We start from the raw sequence: 20,729 nt of genomic DNA on the forward strand, positions 1-20,729 counted from the left end.
CTTCATGGCTCAGTTCGCAGAGCGTTTCGCACCTCCCGTGTAAGCGAGACTGACCGTTGGCTCGAATCCTAGGGCCGCCGCGCCGAGGGAACTTTTTCTGGTGATGTCATTTCCGTACGGATATGACGTCCGTGAGGTTCGTGTAGGCCGGCAAAAAACACTTTCCTGTTGAAAATAAACTTGACGCAGCATGTTCTTTCGGCTACAAAATTCAACGTATCACTTAAAGACGCACTGACACCAATTTTCGGCGTTAATAGTATTGCACAGTTCGCTTCCTTCACTCAACAGAATACCCTGGCTGAAATATTAGTGGCCTGCGACGAGAAGAACATAATTCAATTCGATCTCATTTATCGCGCCCAGGGAGCAGCGCGCTGAGCGGTACTCAGCAAATGGACATCAGCGTGACATCACCCCGTGAAGCCAAAAGAAGTGACGCGACAGCGCTGGTCAAAAACTCGTGACGTCACTTCACGCGCGTGGCCCCACGAGCGGCGAGCGGGCGCAACGCCCTCTCAAGCGGGCGCCGGTGACGTCCGCACAAAGCGGTCAGGTCACGCCGGGATTCTGTCATATGCGCCGTTCGGGATAAAAGCGCCGGAATTTGAAACAAACTATTTTCAGGCCGTTCAATGTAATTAACTATCGCGCGCTGAAGTATTTGAAGTGCTGTTTCAGGTTCGCCAGACCATTAAGCATCGTTAAAAGCAATAAAAGCGTAACATAAAATTTTCGTGTCAGTGCTCCTTTAAGCTTCACACGCGGTTCCTAGTCCATGTTTACGGGAAGAAATGCAATGACCACACATCTGCAAACTTCGGTCGTACTATACTGGGACAGCGGGTTGCACTCAGCCTACAAAGCCAAGGTACGGTCCAAGCACCAGCCTTGTAACTGTATTGCAGGGCCGTAATGCAACCGCCCCTTCGGCAGCACGCAAATTTTTATGCGTGAGTACCGAATAACATACTCATCTGAGTCATCACCATCGCCTTGCAGCCCGGTGCTGTGAATAGCCAGCCTGCGTATGTTAAAAAATCGTCACATACCTTTTCTCTTCTCAGCAAATGTCGTCGAAAGTCAATAGTGTTTTGCCTCTGACACGTAGGTGCCTCCCCTCGCCCTCCTCCCTCCCGCCCATCTGCTTACCTTTCATGGTGTTAATCTTCTCCAGTCTCGTTCCTCCCATGACAAACGTAATGAATGTTTCCTGGATAGAGAGAAGAAACATTTATTAGAGCAAACGGTGGTGTTTGAGAGAAATTCAATTTTTTTGCGTTGCGGTGCTATGGCGCAATTTGTTGGGGCCTTTTCTTACTGAACCTAAGAACAAGTTGTTTTCTTGTTTTCTCACTTTTCATTTTTTGTGCCCTCCACACAGGTGCATTGCTGGAACGAAGTCAACGGTTGCGGTGTCGTCCTTCCAGCTTCGCAGATCGCCGAACACGTTCGCCAGGATTGCCAGCATCACGTGACCCACTGTCCCAACTGCTCGGCGGTGGTGCTGAGCCACAACATTTGTGCGCACCTGAAGACTCGATGTACTACATGTGTAGTGCATGCTGCAGCTGAAGCACGTCAGGGGGCGGATAACAACGAAAATTCCCATTTGGCGGCTTTCGAAAGAGAGGTAAAAGAGCGAGTACGCGAACTAGATTCCAGGCTGGCTCAACTGTCGTTGGATAGTGGCTTACAGAACGACAAACTCGCTGAAATTTGCCACAATATTAATCACTTGAACGAAACACTAAAAGGAAAATTTGGGCCAGCCTCAGTTCGAACGCTCAATCGCTTGGAAGAGACCGAAGAGGCGATAAAAGCCATTCTAGCTCTCGAAGAAACGAGAGAAGTGCGAGTGGGCGAACTGGATTCGAAACTTTCTCAATTGTCCTTGAAGAGCGACTGTCTTAGTGACAAACTTACTGAAATCTGCCTCATCAGTAATCATTTGAAAGGAGCACTTACAGAACAGTTTGGTCCAGCCTTAGAGAGCAACGTAGCTGCGATAAAAGCCCTTTACACTGAAAAAAGCGAATCGTTAAGGACCACAATAACCTCAGCATTGGCATCGATTCCAAGCGACCGGGGAATGCATCACCAGGTCATAAGAGGATATGCAGCACTCAAGGCAGAGGCACTGAAAGATGGTTATTCTCAGAGTACGAGTGACAAGGTATACCTGCGGCGTTACCTGATGTCTTGGGGAATTCGCTTCCAGAAAGAGGGTGACACCATTTACGTTGCTTTGCTTATTCAACAGCACGAGGGTAGAGAGGATGACTTTGTTGACTGGCCATTTACGAAAGAATTGAAGCTTTGCGTCATCCACCCGGACACTCGACAAGAACGGCACCTTTGCGGGAAACCAAGCACCGAGGAGGCTAAAAGGAAGTGGTATTGCAGACCAGTTGGGGGCAGCAACAACGCCGTTTATTTTGCTTCAACGTGGGTTGAATCAAGCGACATTGAACGTGAGGGTTATGTTAAGGAAGATCAGTTGCTGCTAAGGCTCGAGATGCTTTAATGATGGTATGTGCGCATGCATAGTGTGTATGAAATATTGCTGATACTGAACACCTCGTGCATACGACATGATTATAGAAACAATCGCTTCGTTTAGTGTGCCCTAGAATCAAGCACACGTTTGCACAGCTAGTGCGGTGTAAGCAGGGATCTGGTAAAATATTGTACATTCGAAACGCAAAGAAAGCTTTGTCTGAATAGAGGTAATTCCTATCGGCATGCTCAAAATAAGGTTCGTAGTGATGATATGCTCTCTCCGTTTTGATTTCTTGTTGAACAAAGAAACGAGAAACTTGGCAATGTGGGCAAAGAAGAAATGAACGAATTAAGTGTTCGCTAGCAAAAGGTATGCGGACAATAAACTGGTACTTCAAGGGCTTGTATCGGCCTTTAATGCAGGAGTAATTCAAGGCTCAGAAACCATTCACAGATCTTTGTCTCGACATTTATCTTGTTCCTTGGAAGAATTTTGGTGTTACATTAAATGTAAAGCTACTGGGATGTCTCCAGTTTTGTTCCAGTGGTGATAACAGCGATCCCAAGTAAAGAATGCTACATAAAGATGCTACGAGCATTCCTCCGGAGTTTCGGAATGTTCGGTCTGTGAATTTGGTGTGCAACTATGTGGTGCACTTTTTTTTGTAAGTTTCCCTACAGTATTTTCGGCGTTTGAGATTGTCTGTAACGCTTTACTGCTATGCTGGCAAATTATGTTAGGCTGGGGGCGCATATGTTGCTCTACCTTGTTTCTAGTGCTTTAATACTGTGCTGGAAAATTATATTCGGCAGGAGACGCATATGTTGCTGTACCTTTGATGTTTTCATCTCTCTACTTAGAAACACAACATTTTTCAGGAAGCTGAGTGGAACGGGATAAACCATTGCTGTGCATTCAACATTTCTTTATTGACCCCATCTAACTTTCCGTTGGTAACCTTACGGGTTCGCCCGGTACGCAATGCTAACACTAAAAGACAGCTTTCTATGAAGCTATAAAGTGAATCAAGCGAAAATACATCTTAGCACACGCGCACCAAATAATTCCAGTAAGCATGTATATTGAAGGTTAAGGGGCCATTGAATAGGCACTCTTAAAGCCGTACCACGCAAGACAAGTCCGTTTGTCCTAAAGAATAGAGGAACAAACGAAATCTGCAATGAACTAGGCAGCTTGGATTTGTTTTCTGTGCTGACCAGTGGGTGTACCTAAATGTTTTCTACGACGAAGATGGAACCAACAATTGGGTGGGATGGAGCTTACCCCCGAAGGAGGATTGGAGGGCTGAGAGGATCCTTCGATGGTTTAGTTTGTTCAAGTGCAGCGGTGGTGGTGGCAGAACTTTCGTCTGATTCGGTAATGTGGACCGGTTCAGAAAGTTGTCTCTTCTTTATCAAACAGGGCGAAGCATTGGAATCAGTGTTGGATTTTCCTACAAAGAAGCTTCTGATGTCCATTTTAGCTTGGCAGTGACACCGCACTTGTCTAAAACTGCTCCTAGATGCTAGCAGAAGCGAGCTCACTCTGGCGCATAGAGGCTGCGAGGTGCACTGTGCCCTAGGACCACTTTTTTCCGTTCTCTTTACCCTGCGAAGTACACTTCCAAGAGTGGGTGAGATTGCAGGCACCAACGTTGAGCCATTTAGCCAGCTGAATGGCTGAACGTTGGTGCTGCCGATTTTATTTGTCGCTGCTACCTAGCAACACAAAAAAAGGTGGCTGACGCCTCGTTCACAGGAATCGGTAAAACACGACAGTGAAATATGCCTTCACTGGAGAACCTAAATTTTTTTTTGCATCCGTATGCGATTGCACATCGCTAATAATATTACGTCGGTATGGCCCCGTTAGACGCATGAACGTTAGACACTGGATTGTACGCGCCGGAGCAATGCGTAAATCTGACTGAAACCACAGCTCCTTTAAAAGCGTGCGAACGAAACCGAACGGAAGCCGAAACCGAAAGCAGTAGGTGGCCGAGGGTGCCCCGATTCCCCACGTCCCGCGTACACGAAGACGCTGGCATCGAGGCGCCAACTGTCGGCGCTCATTAGCGTCATGATGAACTACTTAGCTTCGCCTCTCCTGGATGGCAGCACCATCTGAATCCAGAAGAAGGTATTGGGGAAGATAGAAGGTGCGTTCGTACAACCCTTGCGCTTGCATTCATAGCCCAGTTAAAGGAGCCATGAACACAAAATACAAGTTGGGTTTATTAGAAAGACTGCTTAGGCCCGATAACAATGATGCCAATATCATCGCAATCTTTGAACAAATAACGGAGATATTAAAGAAAACGCGTGAAGCCAAGGCGACCCCCTAGCCAATTTCCCGCAACTTTTCTATGACGTCACGGAACCTTGTTTGTGCGATTGGCGGCCGCCTAACTGACCTGTCGCGACGACACATGACTGGACGTCTGTAATGGGGCCTCTAGTTCCATTTGACCGCATCAGTTGAATGCTAACGTGCAGTTAACGCACTGAAAATTATGTTTTATTGTTGGTCCGTATGACGTCATTCTTGCTCATAACACGTCACTGTGGCGCAAAATTTGAAAGTTTTTAAATACTTCTTGCTTTTTTTCCGTTAAAAAAACATCTTTTGTGGCTCTAATGGAGCTGAGTGAGATACTGAATCCTAGTTCTTTCAAATTAAATGAAGTTGTATTTTCTCTTCATGGCTCCTTTAACATAGCGCTGAGTACCTCCCGTTGCGACGAGAGAGTTCGTGGCTCGAATCCGGGTGGAGCCGCGCCGATAGCACTTTTTCTGGCGACGTCCTTCCCGTGAAGGATATGATGCCGGTGAGATCTGGTGTGTATCCGGGCATTAAACACTTTCGTGTTGAAAAAGAGGGGACATGAATTCTTCGCCTTTCGAACAGAGGTCACAAGTTGGACTTCAGGTGGCCCCGGGAACTCGTAACTCCACTTAGAGAGCAAAAGTGGTATCGAGAGGCGACTGGCGAAGCCACAACACTGTGAAAAAGTAGCACTCAGCAAATATCTCTTCGACTACATACGCAGAAGCACCTTGCCCGAGTTTAAACAGGTAGGACGTGCAGCTGACTCGCCTGCAGTCGCTCTATTTATTTTCTTGGTGTTGATGGCTTTTCTGGACTATTGCAGCGAACACGCCAGAGCCTGCCGGATCAGAACAGATTACCGTGCTCCCCGGAACTCGTTTCATATACTCATGACTTTGAAGCTTTAGGAAAGCTTTGCGGTAAAGGATAATGTACGTTCCCACTCCGATAAGCACATTCCCACCAGTATGTTTCGTTGAAGCAAATGGGACAGATTCCCGCACTTCGAAGACATTTGACACAGGCCAAGGCCCCAGAATGGCTCAGCACCTGCAGTTAGGCGAGGGGCCTTTAACAAAGTACCCAGGCTTTGCTAATCCAGGGAAGAACATAATAAAAAATGAAGCAGCTTGCACCGGCGGTGCCCGGCTGGAGAAACAGCAGAGCTGGCGAACCCCTCTCCCCTCGTCAGAGACCCGGCGCATCATACGAGTTTTCAAACTTGCCGCTTTAGGTTTTATATGACTGGCATGCCGAGATCGTTGTGTCCGCAGGCTTTTACACCCCTCCCAAAGTGAACCACGTTAGCTCGCACTAGAACCCGGGGCAACGGGCTTCGCGAACTCGGTGTTTGTAGCGCGAGCTGTTATGTGCTCTCACACGAAAGATCACGCCAAGAACGCTGGGCAGGGTGTTCTCCAGGGTCGATCGGTGACGGGAGGGGGGGCGCGATGACGTCATAGCTAGGTGAGGCTTGGCTGCGCCTACACGGCTCGGTTGAGCCGGGCGCCTTGCGACGGAGGAGTTTGTTTTGCTAGTGTTATTCTCTTTGCTAAAGACAAAGTACCGAGCTCAAGGTTACGCAGCTCTGCTGTTAAAAACTTTGTTTTTTTTTTCAGGGAAAATACCAGCTGTAGAATTTGCTCGGTGAAGGCTACCAGAGGTGGCTTGCTTACATTTTTGTTTGTTGTGTCTATTCGCGATCTCGCCCAGGAAAGAAATGCCCTATCGCCTCCCTGGGGACGAAATGAAGATTCTGGAGAGTATATAATTACCATTTTCAGAGGGATATAAGCAAGCGCGACCGTAGCGGAAGGGCTGAGGATAAGTGGAAGGGGGCAACAGCTGGGAGGGGGGGGGGCAGTGCCCTTTTTTAACCCCCTGCTTACGCCCATGGATACGGTGGACGCACTTCCCCTTGTCAAGGCGTTCGTCCCGCTTTTACGCTGGAGCGGCGCAACTGTGACCTCAATCACTCTCGAAACAAGATTAAACTGCCCAAGGCGGATGCACTGGAGCACGATAGCGCACGTGTGAGAACCGGCCACATCCGACCAGATCTGAAATACGTACTAGGGGGCCGCCATGCACAAGGGATAACTGTGGCTGTGCTGTTTTCCAGTCTCCAACGCGATGGCGTGGTCTAAAAACCAAGCTCGAGCCCCGCGTTGGGTTCTTTTAGTTCGCAGCCCTTTGGCGGCCGTCTCTGGGCTGAGTCGCGTCGCATCGTCGCCGTAACCGAGTGAACGATGGCAAGACCGAAGAATAACAGAAAGCGAAGGCGGAGGGTGTCGCGAAATTCTGAGTGGAGGGCTGCTCGCCGTGGCGGGTCGAGCCCTCTACGAAAGTGTGCGGTTGAGGAGGAAGGGGGGGGGGGGGGTAATTATGCGGTGCTGGCATGAGACGCTCGTCTGCACTAAGCTGGTGAAAACGCGAGGGGGAGTGCGCGTGACGATAATGTGCGTTTCCTGCCCTAAGACGCGGGTCACGGTCCCTTCCTGATACGCACTTCGCGCCGCCGACGCAGAGGCTCATGATCGCTGCCGTCGAGAGAACCCACGAGTGAGTGCTGCCTCACCGCGCCGCTGCTGCGCCGAAATAACGAATAAGGGAGTAGCGTATTCCCCGGCTAATTTTTTTTTTCTTTTTGTTCGCAAGTATGCCGCAATAAATCTGGTTCTCCACCGTCGGGCGTCGACAAGCTGCGTCGGCCTGAAGCACAGCTCAGCTAAACGTAACAACGCACAAAAATATTGACGCCATAGCTTACGGTCTCCTTAACAACGCAAAGCTCAAAGAAATCAACTCGGCCGATCGTGCATCTGTCGAGCCAAAGGGTAACGGTGGGGACAACAGAAACGGGGAGGCTCATTCTCTTGCGCCTGGAACGGGCGACCCTACTCAGAAACCAGGCTCTCCTCACTAGAAATGTGCCTCATACGATTCGGAGAAATTTATTTGGGCCTGTCTTACCCCGCAATGTGCATCCTGTGCGTGCATTACGAAGATCGTATAGACCCGAGCCCGAAAGATCTTTAAAATCACCGGTATACGCCCTTCATCAGCGACACGGATGCGGCGTTTTACCCCAGAACAGCAGCCACTGTCGTTTGAATCAATAAACACCGATGCAGCCTGTGAAACCGCGAAAGAAGTCTCCTTCAAGCAGAGGAAGCGGTGATCGCTCTTACGCTAATTCAACGCCGCAGAAAAGTCAGTGCATACATGGCTCCCAACACGCGTGTTGCTAGTTTGCAGACAATCGACTGCACGTCACAACGCTTCAAATAATCTTTCAGACTACGGACGAGAATAGAAAGAAGTATTTTTTATTGGTCGAGCAGGGGCTGATGTTATGGTCCTCGCCTCGTGAAAGGTAACCCTAGCTAGTACGGGATTCCTTGTCTTCGACTTGCTGCCCTTGCTTTGTTCGCCAGGTTGAGCTGGCTTTCCAGGTCTGAGCTGGCCAGGGTAGCCATTCACTGATAGAAGGTGGCATTGGAAAGTGGGGGAAAATCTGGAGCGCGTTGGCACACCCATACCATGTGGAATAGGGTGCCAGGCTGCGTAAAGTGAGCATAGAGGGAAGGTTGTTGGGTGGGGAAGATGAGGTGGAGGTGGGAGGGATGGGTATTCATTTGGAGCCACCGCAAAGTTGTACCTTTGTCTCGGGACTGCCGCCAGTGTGATGGTGGGAGGCTGCGGCTAGTTTGCCTGTGATGGGCGAGAATTTCTGTGTAGCCAATCAGTGGGGGGAGAGATCTTTGGGGGGGGGGGATGCAGAATGGCCACCGTCGGCATGGGCTTGGTGTATAAAATCGCAAGCCATGGCCTGAGTCGCTTCATTGATGGGGATGGCGGCACGTCCAGGATCACAGACGATGCGTATGTCAGGGGTTGTCGAGCAGTATTCAGTGAGGAAGAGTAGGTCTGATAAACAGATGCGGCCAAGCTGACAGTTTCGGCAGGCTGTCTCCAAATCGGAGAGAATAGTGACAGGCTCAGGGCGGGAAGTGGTGGCCAAGGAAAGCGACATCGACTGAGGTTGTGATAGTAGTGGCTGCATCGATGCGGTGGCCAGTAATCGTAACTACACCGACGGGAGCAGTGGAGGTTGTATTGGCGTTAGCTCACAGCGGCTAACCCGGCAGGAGATCGTCAATTCTGTGGCTCGACATCCGACCCGCTGAGCCAGTGTTGATGGCACCGCTACCGAGCACATGCATCCTCACAGTATTCTCTCCGGTAGAACACATCCTGCATCTCACAAATCACTACTCAGAAACCAGCAAAGAAAATTCTGCGCCCCTCAAGTTAATTTCTTACTCCAACAGAAGGCGCCTCTTTTATCTTACAGTTTTTTCAGCTTGGCCGCTTTTGGGGAGTACCCGGAACCTTCAAACACATGGTAGGTGGCTGCAAGAAACCTACACTACCCCAAACCTCCACCTTTCCACAGTTCTTTGGTAGAGAGCCTTCGTCACTTCCGGCGTCGAAGATCCGCTGCGCTTAATCGGAAGGTGTGCCGAAATGGCCCGAGATCAAGACGTCTGGAACGAGGACGCCGCTCTGAAGTTTTACACTGAAGCTGTTCTTCATCGAGGCTTTCATGGAAGGAGGGCGCTGCCATGTGGAGAGGCCGTAGACTAGCGAGAGGGAGAACAAGCGCCTGGCGCAGGAGGGCGGAGCCAAAACGCGGGTGAGAGCACGCGCGAAGCGCTGGTGGGCGTGGTTTAGGAGAGGAGGAGAAGAGTCCGCCAATTGGAGAACGCGCGTTCAACAGATGGTTCGGAGGGGCGCGCATATTGGCCGCGAGGCCCACCACTGGAGAGGCCGGCGCTGCGATCGTTTTGACGTCACTTGTAGGATCACCGTTCCTATCTTGCTGCGTAGCTGGCTTGCAGCGCGTGACACTTCGCTTAGGAAGCGCGTTCTAAAAGTATTTTCGTGTTAATTTCCTTCGTTTGAAGTTAATTCTCAGTGCGTCAAGCGCAGTTCGACCTAATGGTGACTGTATAACTGTATCAACTGTAGTAGATTATCCGCAAACACCATGAACGTTGTGGTGTATTACCCATGCGACCGAAGCGTAAGCAGCGGCTTGTTTCCCCGATCAACAATCTGGACTAAGACGATCGCCGAGTGAAGTTTCTAGATTTTTCTTGTTTGCAAGAAATGTATGAAGCAGGAAATCGTGAAGCGTTAACTGCTCGCAGAAGCACACACACCCGCCGTGCCTGCCCGCACAGCCGACGGTGCGGCTCGAACCGACGCAGGTCGGTTCGAGCCGCGGCCGAGGCCGTGCAGGTATCTTGATCGTCGATCGCTTCAACGGAAATCACCGCGCTTACAGAGTTCCCAGCATGGTGAAACGTTCTGTTAGGGACTGTCACTCGCAACACTCGCAACTCTAACGGCGGTGAAATATCTGCTGAGCCGCCAAGCGTAAAGTTCCCAACATCCGATTACGTGCATCCGAAGCCGGATGCGAGCTGTTGGCGAAGGCCCCCCCGTCGCGCACGCGCGTGTTGTGTCTGGGTTCCTCGAACTTCTTGGGGTCCCCAACCTCGGTTCTCCTATTCTAAATATCCCCATTACCCGAAATCATTAACGACGTGTTTCTCCTCGTGCGCAGCCTCGCCTTCTGTGAGCAGTCGTGAGTTTCGAAATTGATGCTTCAGAAGTGCCGGCTTACTGTAAACATACAAAACACGCTGCAGTTATAAATTACCACGCCGAGCACCTAATGAAAACTAAATATAGCCTTGTCCGCACCCGCTCGAAGGCGTTAAAAACTCGCGTTCATACCGTTCATACATTGCGGACAAGTCGCGAAAAGTAAGCATCAGCTGTGCAGAGTACAGGCTACGGCAGTGATCGTTAATCAAATCCGGGCATGACCATAAACACATCATAGGGGAAATAGGCACTGATTAAGCCAAACTGCAGACCAGAACAATACTTTTAAGCATGTGCGGCGAAGCAATCTGATCACCGTTCTCGCGTCATTCATTTACCAGGCAATACGAGCAGTTCGCGCGGTGAGATCAAAAAGTGAGCGACGCGTTTCCGTCGCTGTTACGAGGTGTTTGCTTGCACACACATGTTCCGTCACAAGTATTTCATAATGAATTTACAGCATACTTTTCTCGGCATCAGTTGCATCGTCCTTGGCGTTAGCTGGCTGCGTATGTAAGAGCTGTGGGTCGCGATGGTAGCAACTACCTAAACGCGGCGGTGTCGCCGGGAACAAGCGAGTCACTGTTTGCTTGCCCGCATTATTTGGTTTACAGAAAACTTTTTGGGTAATTTGCATCAAATCCACAAGGAGCGGGCGAGACGGTGTCCACAACAAAAAACACGCTTCCGCATACGCACGGGAAATGTGTTGTAGCAGACGACAACACAATTCGGCGTCCTACAAGTGACGTCACTCGTAGTTGGCGCCACGGTATGTCCTCGAGGCCAATACAGACGTGTGCGCTTGGCGGCTGTTTGTCGATTGTTCGAAAATGGGTAGACTCGCGCGCTCTCCGGAAGAACACGCCGCCGGTCGGTAGCGTCTCCGAGAGTTCGCGCGTGAACGAGAATCACTCTGCTTGCTTTCAAGAGTTCTGCGAAAATTGACCTTGTGATTCGGGAACGCCAGGCAGCTTCGCTTGTAATATAAGCGTTTAATAATAATAATAATAATAATACGTTTATTTCATCATCATTGTACATAATGACAGAAGCCCGCATTAATAACAGGTGGACTGAAGCTGCTGATTCCTAACTTGGCGAACAGCAAGGATCAAGAAGAGAAAAAAGACAACCAAATGTACAGGGCCGTCCACGCTAGGTGCGAACACGGCGCAGCGTGGCCGTGCTCCGCGGGGCGCCAGCGCACAAGCCGCGGCCGCGCATCGAAGCTCAGCGGCGCAGGCGTACAGGGGCTTGGAGGCGGGACTTCGTGTCGTCTGCTAGCGCGGGAGCGCGCCGTGCTTGCTTTTCTGTGAAGCTCGCCCAACTCTCGGCATGCTTGTAGAGTCTTTGCGGGCCGTGACGCGTTGCGAGAAAGCACACTTCGCGCACTGAGGCGCGCTTGTAGTTTCTGCGTAAGTCAACATAGCGCTTCCTTTTTTCCGTGCCAACATCCCAGTTCAATGCATATATTGTTACAAACATTTCTGGACTGGTTTGGTTTATTTAATGAAGAGGAGAGCTGCGGATAATTTTGACCACCAGGATTTGTTTAATGTGCACTGGCATTATGCAGCACATGAGGGTCCGTGCATTTCGAGTCCATGGAATTTTGGCAACATGCGGCTGGGTTTCGATCCCCCGACACTGGTCTCGATATCTGTTGGCTTGTTTAACAGCGGTGCTGTTGTTGCAGGCCGTAAATGTGTGCGGTGTGCGGCGTCATCAGAAAACTTCGGGTCATGGTGACTCCCGCAGTTTACCGCTCATGTGAGCCCGCGCCTCACGACGAGCGCTTGGAGAAGCCCAGGCTTGCGCTTGGCGCTCGCAAAATAAATACCAAGGAAACAGTTCACGTGCGTCAGGTACCTCAACGGGGGGGGGGGGGGGGGGGGGGACAATACAGCTTGCTCTACAGACGCCCATTTCGCGGATGCGGTTGCCGCTGGTTTTAGCGCGTCCTGACGCATTCCACTTTGGGCGAAATGTGCAAACTTGCCGACAAAACGTTCCGGGCCCGCCAGTCATGCATGAGGAAGAAGATGGATATGACGATGACTGCTACTACCGAAGTGGAAAGCGGCCAGAGGCCATGAAATAAACAATTTCAAAGCTAATGCAATGTTTGGTGGTGTGTCTTTCAGTGCTTAAATAGAAAGAAATCCTTCAGCTTCGCTATGGATCACGCCTTGTGTAACCTTGGGCAAGCTTTTTCAATTTTTTTACAAGATCATCGCCCATTGTCGAGATAGTTCAAGCAGCCGCCCAGCAAACGGATCTCACGCATCCAGCACGATCATCCTACTCTCCGGCAGAGTCTTGGGCTGGTCCCACTGTGGCCTGCTGCGTTATAGTTCATATATCATTAGTTGCGAAGCATATACCTGGCTAATTTTTGAGACACAGGGGCCCTACCTACGCTTTCTTTCCACCTGCTACGTAGCCTTTTTTCTGTTCTGATTCGTAATTTCCCGCAATAGGCCTATGTGAGTAATGAAGCTCTGGTCACTAGTTCCATGCCCCACCGTTGTGTAACAGCTTCTCCGTTCTTGCGGTCCATCACTTCTGCGTCCTTCTCCTTACCATCCCAAAACGCATGGCCTATCAACGCCACGAACAGAAAAATGACCAGTATGCTCAATATGCCTTCAACCCAATCGCAAGGATTGTGACAGCTTACTGTAGTTCATCCCCTTTCCATTCCGGCACTGCACGGCACGAAACGACTGCTTTAAATCAATCCTGCTTTGTGCTCAACCTAGGCGCTACCTTAGCCGCTATGCTTCAAATTTCTGCTGTGAAGTCATTCGAAGTCGCGTCGAGCCACCCACGAGCGCTTCCGAGCTGCACAGAGCATGTAAATACTCTGACAAAAAAAAAAAGTGAGCCAGACGCCATATACAGGTAAATATGGCCATATGCTTTAGAGAACACATGAAGAAAATAAAGCTTTGGTTCGTGACCCTCTTTAGTTCCAAAATGTCGTCAAAACCCGAGAACGCCCCACAGCCGCGGTTCACTGGTTATGGTGCTTGGCTGTACTGAGCGGGGAGATCCATGTTCAATCCCGGTAGCAGGTGCAGCATTTCAACACAGGCGAAATGCCAGAACGCGTGTTTGCTGAGCTATATCACTGCTGAGCTTCGGGTGGTCATCCGGAGTGCTACTCTACAGCGCCTCATAGCCAGAGTCGTTTTGCGGCATTAAACCCCATAATCCCAACCAAACCAGTCCTGAACTGTTTGTAACAATATATGCATTGAACTGGGATGGTGGCACGGAAAAAAGGAAGCGCTCAGTTGTCTTACGCAGAAACTACAAACGCGCCGCAGTGAGCGAAGTGCGCTTTCCCGCAACGCGTTGCGCCGCGCAAAGACGCTACAAGCATGCCGAGAGTTGGGCGAGCTTCACAGCAAAGCAAGCACGGGGCGCTCCCGCGCTAGCAGACGACACAAAGCCCCGCCTCCAAGCCCCTGTGCGCCTGTGCCGCTAAGTTTCGATGCGCGGCCGCGCCTTGTGCGCTGGCGCCCTGCGGAGCACGGCCACGCTGCGCCGTGTTCGCACCTAGCGTGGACGACCCTGTACATAAGACCAATACACAGGAACACTGGGTTAACATTTCTAAGCCTTGTTACAAGCTACGACAGAAAAGAAAAAGAAAAAGAATAGAAAAAAAGAGGGAAAAGAAAGGTACACAGTGCAACAAAATTTGGAATAAAAAGCTGCAATGGCTTGTATTTGCAAAAAAAAACACAAAAAAGAAACAGAGAAGACATATTCAGAGGAGGTACACTTATTAGGGACAGAAATCACGAACAAAGAAATAACATGATTTATGAAAGAAAAATGGTACTAACTCTCTATTTGTCTATCTTTCTTAAGTCAATCTTTCGTTTGTGACGTTAAGTCAATGAAGCTGGGATAATTCTTTCCCAGCTTTCAGAAAAAGCTCGCTCCATTTCTCTCTCTTTCTATCTTGTGTAATGGTTAGCATAGCAGAGATGCACAAACGTCAGTGTTTGTACACCTGAAGATGCACACCCTGTTCTCATTTACGCGTGCACGCCACGGTCCTGCCCTGCCTTACATTGCAGTTACCGTTACTAGATTGGGGAACAGGTCATCACCGTCTGTCATTGTCTATCGTCATGGCCTGTCACCGGCAGACTCAGCGGAAGAGAGGAGTCACCACCACCAGTTATTGCACCGACAAAGCAGAATAAAGTTGATCCTCTTATTGTGACATAAGCTTCAATTGTAAATACGTTTTCATCTTGAAAGGGTTCCTAATAATAACTAATCTGCTAAAAATGCCCATCCATTTGAAGAGAAGTACATGTTCTTCAGGATACTCAGGGGCGACTGGGACTTGCCGCAGTGCCTGTAGTTAGATGAGGGTGCTTGCAAAGGCTATGAACAAAAACATGTTTTCGAAGAAAGCATATGACAAAAAAAATTACCTAGATCGGGTACTATTACAACCAGAGCCAACGAGAAGTCGAAGTTGCGCGAAAGGTACATAAAGCCATAAAATACCAACATTAAAAGGGCGTCGCGGGTTCGTGTGACGATGCGAGGCGAGGTGCGACAAGGCAACGATGACAACGTATCGCGTGTCGGGACGTCGGCAAGTTGGAAACACTGTTGCCCTCCGAAGAAACTCATGCACTGCACCAGGTCGTAACCGGGTGTCGGACCACAGGAGGCAGCGGGCAGCATGAGGCAGCAATATGCAGGTCGCACAGGGGCCCGGCGTGCCAATGTAGTCGCGACGGGGCAGGAGGGCGGTGGAACGGACCCTGGTATACAGTATGGAAAGGCGCCAGGTGGACCCCTCACTAGCTGGTGACCTCTAAACCAGACGAGCTTCAGGTCTTCCACATGGACGTAGCTCTGGTTGGTCTTACTTTTTGCAATCCTACAGGCGGTCTCCCGTTTGAGCCGGGCCTCGCTGGTTTCGCTTGTAGCGAGTCCTCATGAGAACACGCTGGACAACAGCATCGTCTTGTGTGGCCTGCCTCTTCTTTCTCGGCTCTCCGCTACCACGTGTCCACGACGTTGCCATCGTGTCTGCTAGCGCGAGCGCCTCACATCACGCCATCTAACATTTGACGCATATAGGGTGAGATTTGAAATTTCGCGTTTGGGTTTAACGCAAGACGCATCTGAAAGATGGAGGCGTACAGTTGTCGGAAAAAGACTGCGCAGTCTTTTCACGAATGTGCGGATCCGTCCTTCAAAAACGCTGCGCATTATTGAGGCCAAGATTACATTTTCCTCTTTCAAGTTTTTTACTTGCGTTATCCCCCGCCACCCCTCCCCCACTTCCACCACAAACACCAATCGTTACTTAGCGTTTTGAACGGCGACCGACTGTGGTGGTGACCCCGTGCTACTATAACCGCACACACACTGGGATGTTCGTTTCCAAAGCCCCGTGCTTCAAAGCGGGGGATCTGGATAGGCGAGGGCCTTATTTGTCTTACTAAATGGGAAAAGTGGCCGTAGTCGTCATCGTTATCAGCGTCAACAGGAATGGCACCCAAATGGCCTCCGATGCAGAGAAAACAAAAAAAGTACACAGTTTGGTTCGTGGGGTGAATTGAAGGCGGGGCAGAGCAGGCCGCGAGTGCGAAGCGGGAGGCAGTGGTCTCGCAGGGCAGCGTTCCTAGAGGAGGTAGAGGGGAAGGGAGCTACGCGCCACTGACGTTTACTGCCGATTCCTTTGCGCGAACTGTAGAATTTGCGCGGTGACGGCGCTGGCATTCTCGGTCGAGGGCCCGTTGACGTTCGAGCTGACACAACGCAGGCCCGGCTCCGCTGCTCTAGGACATTTCAGAATGATTTGAACTGTGTTTAATTGTTTTTGCACTCATAACTAATAGAGAAAAACCGGCGAGGCTAATCTTTTCGCAGATAGGTAGCGCCATGAGCTCATATGCAAGAGATCGGCTCTGCGAGCATACCGCGTTTCCTTCTGTATTGCTGCTGTTGCCGCATTGGTCTAGCTGTCTTCGATGTGATCCCGACGGAACCGCCCGCGAGGAAATCAACAACTGTTGGAATAAGAGACAAGTACGAAGAGTTCTGGGCCTCTAGCACTGACAGAAATTCAGCTCGGATGTGCAAACATCCCAGATACCACAGCTTGCGTACTCCATTCGGCGGATGTTTTGCAGCAACGGAAATATAGCTAGATGGAGAGTTTTCGCTCACCTTTTTGTGGCGGCCCGCTCAGCTGCTGGTGGCTCGATCAGCGCAATCAGAGCACCAGAAGCAGAAAGGCTTTAAGTTCACCTATAACCGTATCTCCCTCGAGGGAGAAGGATTCTCGCCGCTGGGCATGCTCTCTGGGTGTGTGTAAGAACTACAAGAATTGATGCTTAGTTCATAAAAATGAAGCAAAATGCCGTTATTATTGCCATTTTTATTTCTTTTCAGATATTTTTTGTCGCAAAACCTGTGTAATTGTTACAAAGAAGTTTTAAAAAGCCGCTCAACTTTCGAAAGCCAGGACAAGGCTGGCTTTTGGGGGCCGCGGTTCTTGGAAAGTTTCTCACCGATTGCGTTCTAGACATCGTAGAGGTGTGAGATATCTTGACGTCTTTCGATGCGCTTCGGCGTTTTAGTCGCTGATTTTTAACTGGATAAAACCGAAAAAAATACGGAATCAGTTACGGTTCGGGCTCAGGCATTCCTTTTGTTCGGATTCAATTTGGGTTCGACAAAATCACGTAAGGACCGCATAGAAAGCTTGAAACGGTTGGCGAAGCGGTTCATTAAAATGAATCATCACTTAAATGAGAAATGATGTAGTATTTTAAAACGACTATCAAATCAAAGTACAAAGAAAAACTCAAAATGCTGCTGTTCCCCAATCATAGTTGCGCGATTTCAAAGCAAGCAATCATTTATGCAAGGTATTAGGAACCCAGATAAAGTAGTGACAATTTCGCAACTACTTTCCCGCCAAGACTTCATGTTGTCCCCGCGACTATACACCGCCACGAAATATGATGGTGGGTTATACTTTCTACAATTTCTTTTTTGTTGAAATTGAAATCGCCGCTATGAATTCGCCCATCAGGCTAACTGTCAATCCCTAAATTTAGGCCAGCGTACTGGCCCGTTTAAATACCAGCGTTTATTACCACTGGCGCACATTTCTTATCAGTTGTTGCATAACAAAAAAAAAACTCTACAACAGCTACGTTAATGCTTCCGATAAATTTGATTATATAGTGACCTAGCATAAGTTTTAGATGCGACACTCGGAGCATCTCTTGTCGGCGGCCCCGTCTTTCCTGCCTACGCCCGTTGTTGTCCGCAGCCACACTCCCCCTCTCCTCTCCGATAGCGAACACTCTTGCGAGGGTCATTGGATTGGATTCGATTGGCTTGGCTTGGCTTGGCTTGGCTTGGATTTGGATTCGATTGGATTAAAGTGAATTGTGTTGGATTGTGTCGCGTCATAGCCGCGGCACTCTCTCTCCGCGGTCTCCTCTCCTTCGGGAGCGCTGCGCATATAACCGGTGTGCCACTCTCCGGCGGCCTTTCGGTCGACGGTTGCTCTCCGCTTGCGCTTGAACCCCCCTCAGCGTCGCATCACACCAGGGTACCCGCGAGGGGAGGTGGGCGTAATTTTTTTAGCTGTCACGTGATGAGGGTGTAAGCCACGATTCTGTTAAAAGTAGGCTTTAGTTATAACTCTCAATCATCGCATTATTGGTCTCACCATTGGAGTGCATTTTGCGATAGCTATCACGGAAGTGTGTGTGACAAAGATTATGTCATCGTACCTCCTGACCATCGGCCATCGTTCCGTCCGCTGCATTGCTAAGTCTCGTAGCAGATTATACCATTACAAACTGAAAAGGAAAAACTGGCGCCCGAAACAGGAGATGGAACGGCTTTGGGGAGACGCTGTTTAATTCGTCTACGGCAGTTCACCCCCGCCTGAACGAGTAGCGAAAGAAGGAAAGCACCGACTTGGGCTCTCAGTAAAAAGTTATTTCTTTTGCAGTGCGCAGCCAGAAATGGCGAAGACCGGAGATGCCGAGCGGAACGCGTTCCGCTCCCCCCTAGCAGACGACGCTCGCTTTCCTAGCGCAACTCGCAACCGCAGCGCCGCGGTGGCGAGAGTCGCGGCCGGCCGCCTTCTCTCCACGGCCGCGGCGGGGAGATACGGAACTGAAACTAAAGCGTGGCAAACTGTTCGCATGGCGACGCAGTGAAACATCCCCCTCGCGAGGGGCACGATCAAATGCAGAGCATTTCCGGGGGCGTACGACGTTAAGTAGTTTGCGTTAGGTTAATGTTGTTGCACTTGTGGCAACTGCTGACGAGAGAGCGCTCGTCAGCAGTAATATTGGCAGCCTCGGCGCACGTTGAGTCCGAGAGACGGGAGAGAGTGTCCTTGAAACGTGCCTGGGCGCGCTATCGAATGTTGATCGCGCCGATAGCGAAACGTCTGAGCCGGGCATGTCGAGGCGAGCGATGCGGACAACTACGGACGCCAAGAACGGGTGACATCGTGAGTTAAAGAAATGCTCTGCATTTAAAATCTACCTCCGAAAAGAAACTAGAGCTGAGAGCTGCAGAACCAGCAGACAAAATGAGCGCCGGGCCTGCGCTTCTGCATGTGTGATCTTCTTAATTACTGTTTTTCATTCCGAGACAAAATACGCAGTGCCTGAAAGGTCGAGTGATGCAGTTTTCTGCAAAATGTATAAGTGCGCACTATACGCTAAGAGTTTTCCCTCCTATGTCGCTTATCCTTTCTATTTGTAAAAAGCGGAACTTTCCGCTCAACTTTTCAGAATAACGAACGATCATACTTGACACTACGGCAATCGCTTCCTTTGCATTGATCACAGGCGTTGTTGGGAAACGTCTTAGAAAGAAATGAATAGAGCAATATCAACGTTTTGGTTTTTTTTTTGGTATTGTGAATTTAGTTGTTTTGAGGGAAATATTTAAGAAAAGGGGTGTGTATTTTTTTGTGTACACACATTTTTTTTTTTTTTGATAATTGGTGTGCTTGATGCCCCGCGCTGCAGATGTCAATGCTTGAATGTGGGCAAGCTGGCTGGAGCAGTGAAACACAGCGAAACTGCGCGGCAGATACGGGACAAACGCCGTACCATCTCTACCGCGCCGTTTTATTATGTTTACCGTGCTTTAACCCTGCTTCTTGGCGCAGCTTATGTTACGGTGCGGCAGAGTAATTTAATCCACCCGGTGAATATGTAACCTTGCTCGATATCTCCGCACATGGACGTTTTCGCTCCGCGGGGAACACCGATCTTACCCGGATACTTGTGGTCAGTAGCAAACGGCTCAGACACTGAGCAACTCCAGCGGTCACACTTGTCAAGCATTTTTGCTTTGCAGGAGTGGAATCTTTTGAACAAATTATGAAACACGAAAATTCTTCACTAATTGTGCGTGGGCCTTCGCCGCTGAGCAGTGGAGCACTCTTGCAGCCTGATTGCTCCAGCGAGGAAGCACTAAGTAGCTTCATATCGCCTACAAGCTGCTTAGAATAAGATTTCGTTTGATTCCGCCTCGCGCTCTGCTCGCGCTGTCAGCAGAAACATACCGTTGCTACACTGTTGCGTATTTGTTTCCCCTGTTGCCACAAAGATAGCGTTGAGTGTTCAAGTGGTCAGGAGGGGGAAATGCGCGAGAGGTGGCGAAGTTTATAGTAAGAGAAATAAAAAGCCTGAATGGCTTTTACTGCGCAATAACAACAATGGATGGTCCAACCCATTCTTCGTGAACCTGTGACCGTTATTTCTGTTTTCGGTTCAGTTCCGATTCGCGTTCAGCGTGCTCAAAAAATAACGGTTCTGGTATGGGTTCAGTTCCACCCCCCCCCCCCCCAAACCGCGATTGGTTCCAGTTGATTTATTTAGAAACAATTATTTTTATTTATTTATTTATTTATTTATTTATTTATTTATTTACAGATACTGCAAATTCCATTTGAGATTTTAGCTGAAAGGGCGTTTCATACTAAACTAACAATACAAAACAATCATTTGCACTTTCAAGGTATCCTAACATATACATACATGAGGGGGATGCATGTTAAGGACTAAACACTTTTCAACACCGGACAATCGTTTGTTGGGGCAAAATTTCCACATTTAAAGAAAAAAAAATAAGTAGGTGCAAGAATGACATTTCTTATCGTAGTTACTACAACGTAGCG

General features: G+C 49.5%; 1 protein-coding gene across 1 annotated transcript in view; it reads left to right on the plus strand.

Annotated features, from left to right (window-relative positions):
- LOC144173115 (uncharacterized) overlaps positions 1-20,729 on the plus strand; it is a 56,681-nt gene that overhangs the window by 12,215 nt on the left and 23,737 nt on the right. Inside the window, exon 2 of the mRNA XM_077701629.1 lies at positions 1,385-1,633. Coding sequence (XP_077557755.1) covers positions 1,385-1,633 — 249 coding nt within the window. The remainder of the gene's footprint in view (positions 1-1,384; positions 1,634-20,729) is intronic.

The sequence above is a fragment of the Haemaphysalis longicornis genome, unplaced genomic scaffold, assembly GCF_048455015.1.
Source record: "Haemaphysalis longicornis isolate Haplotype H1 unplaced genomic scaffold, Haemaphysalis longicornis Haplotype H1 scaffold_29, whole genome shotgun sequence".
NCBI lineage: Eukaryota > Metazoa > Arthropoda > Arachnida > Ixodida > Ixodidae > Haemaphysalis > Haemaphysalis longicornis.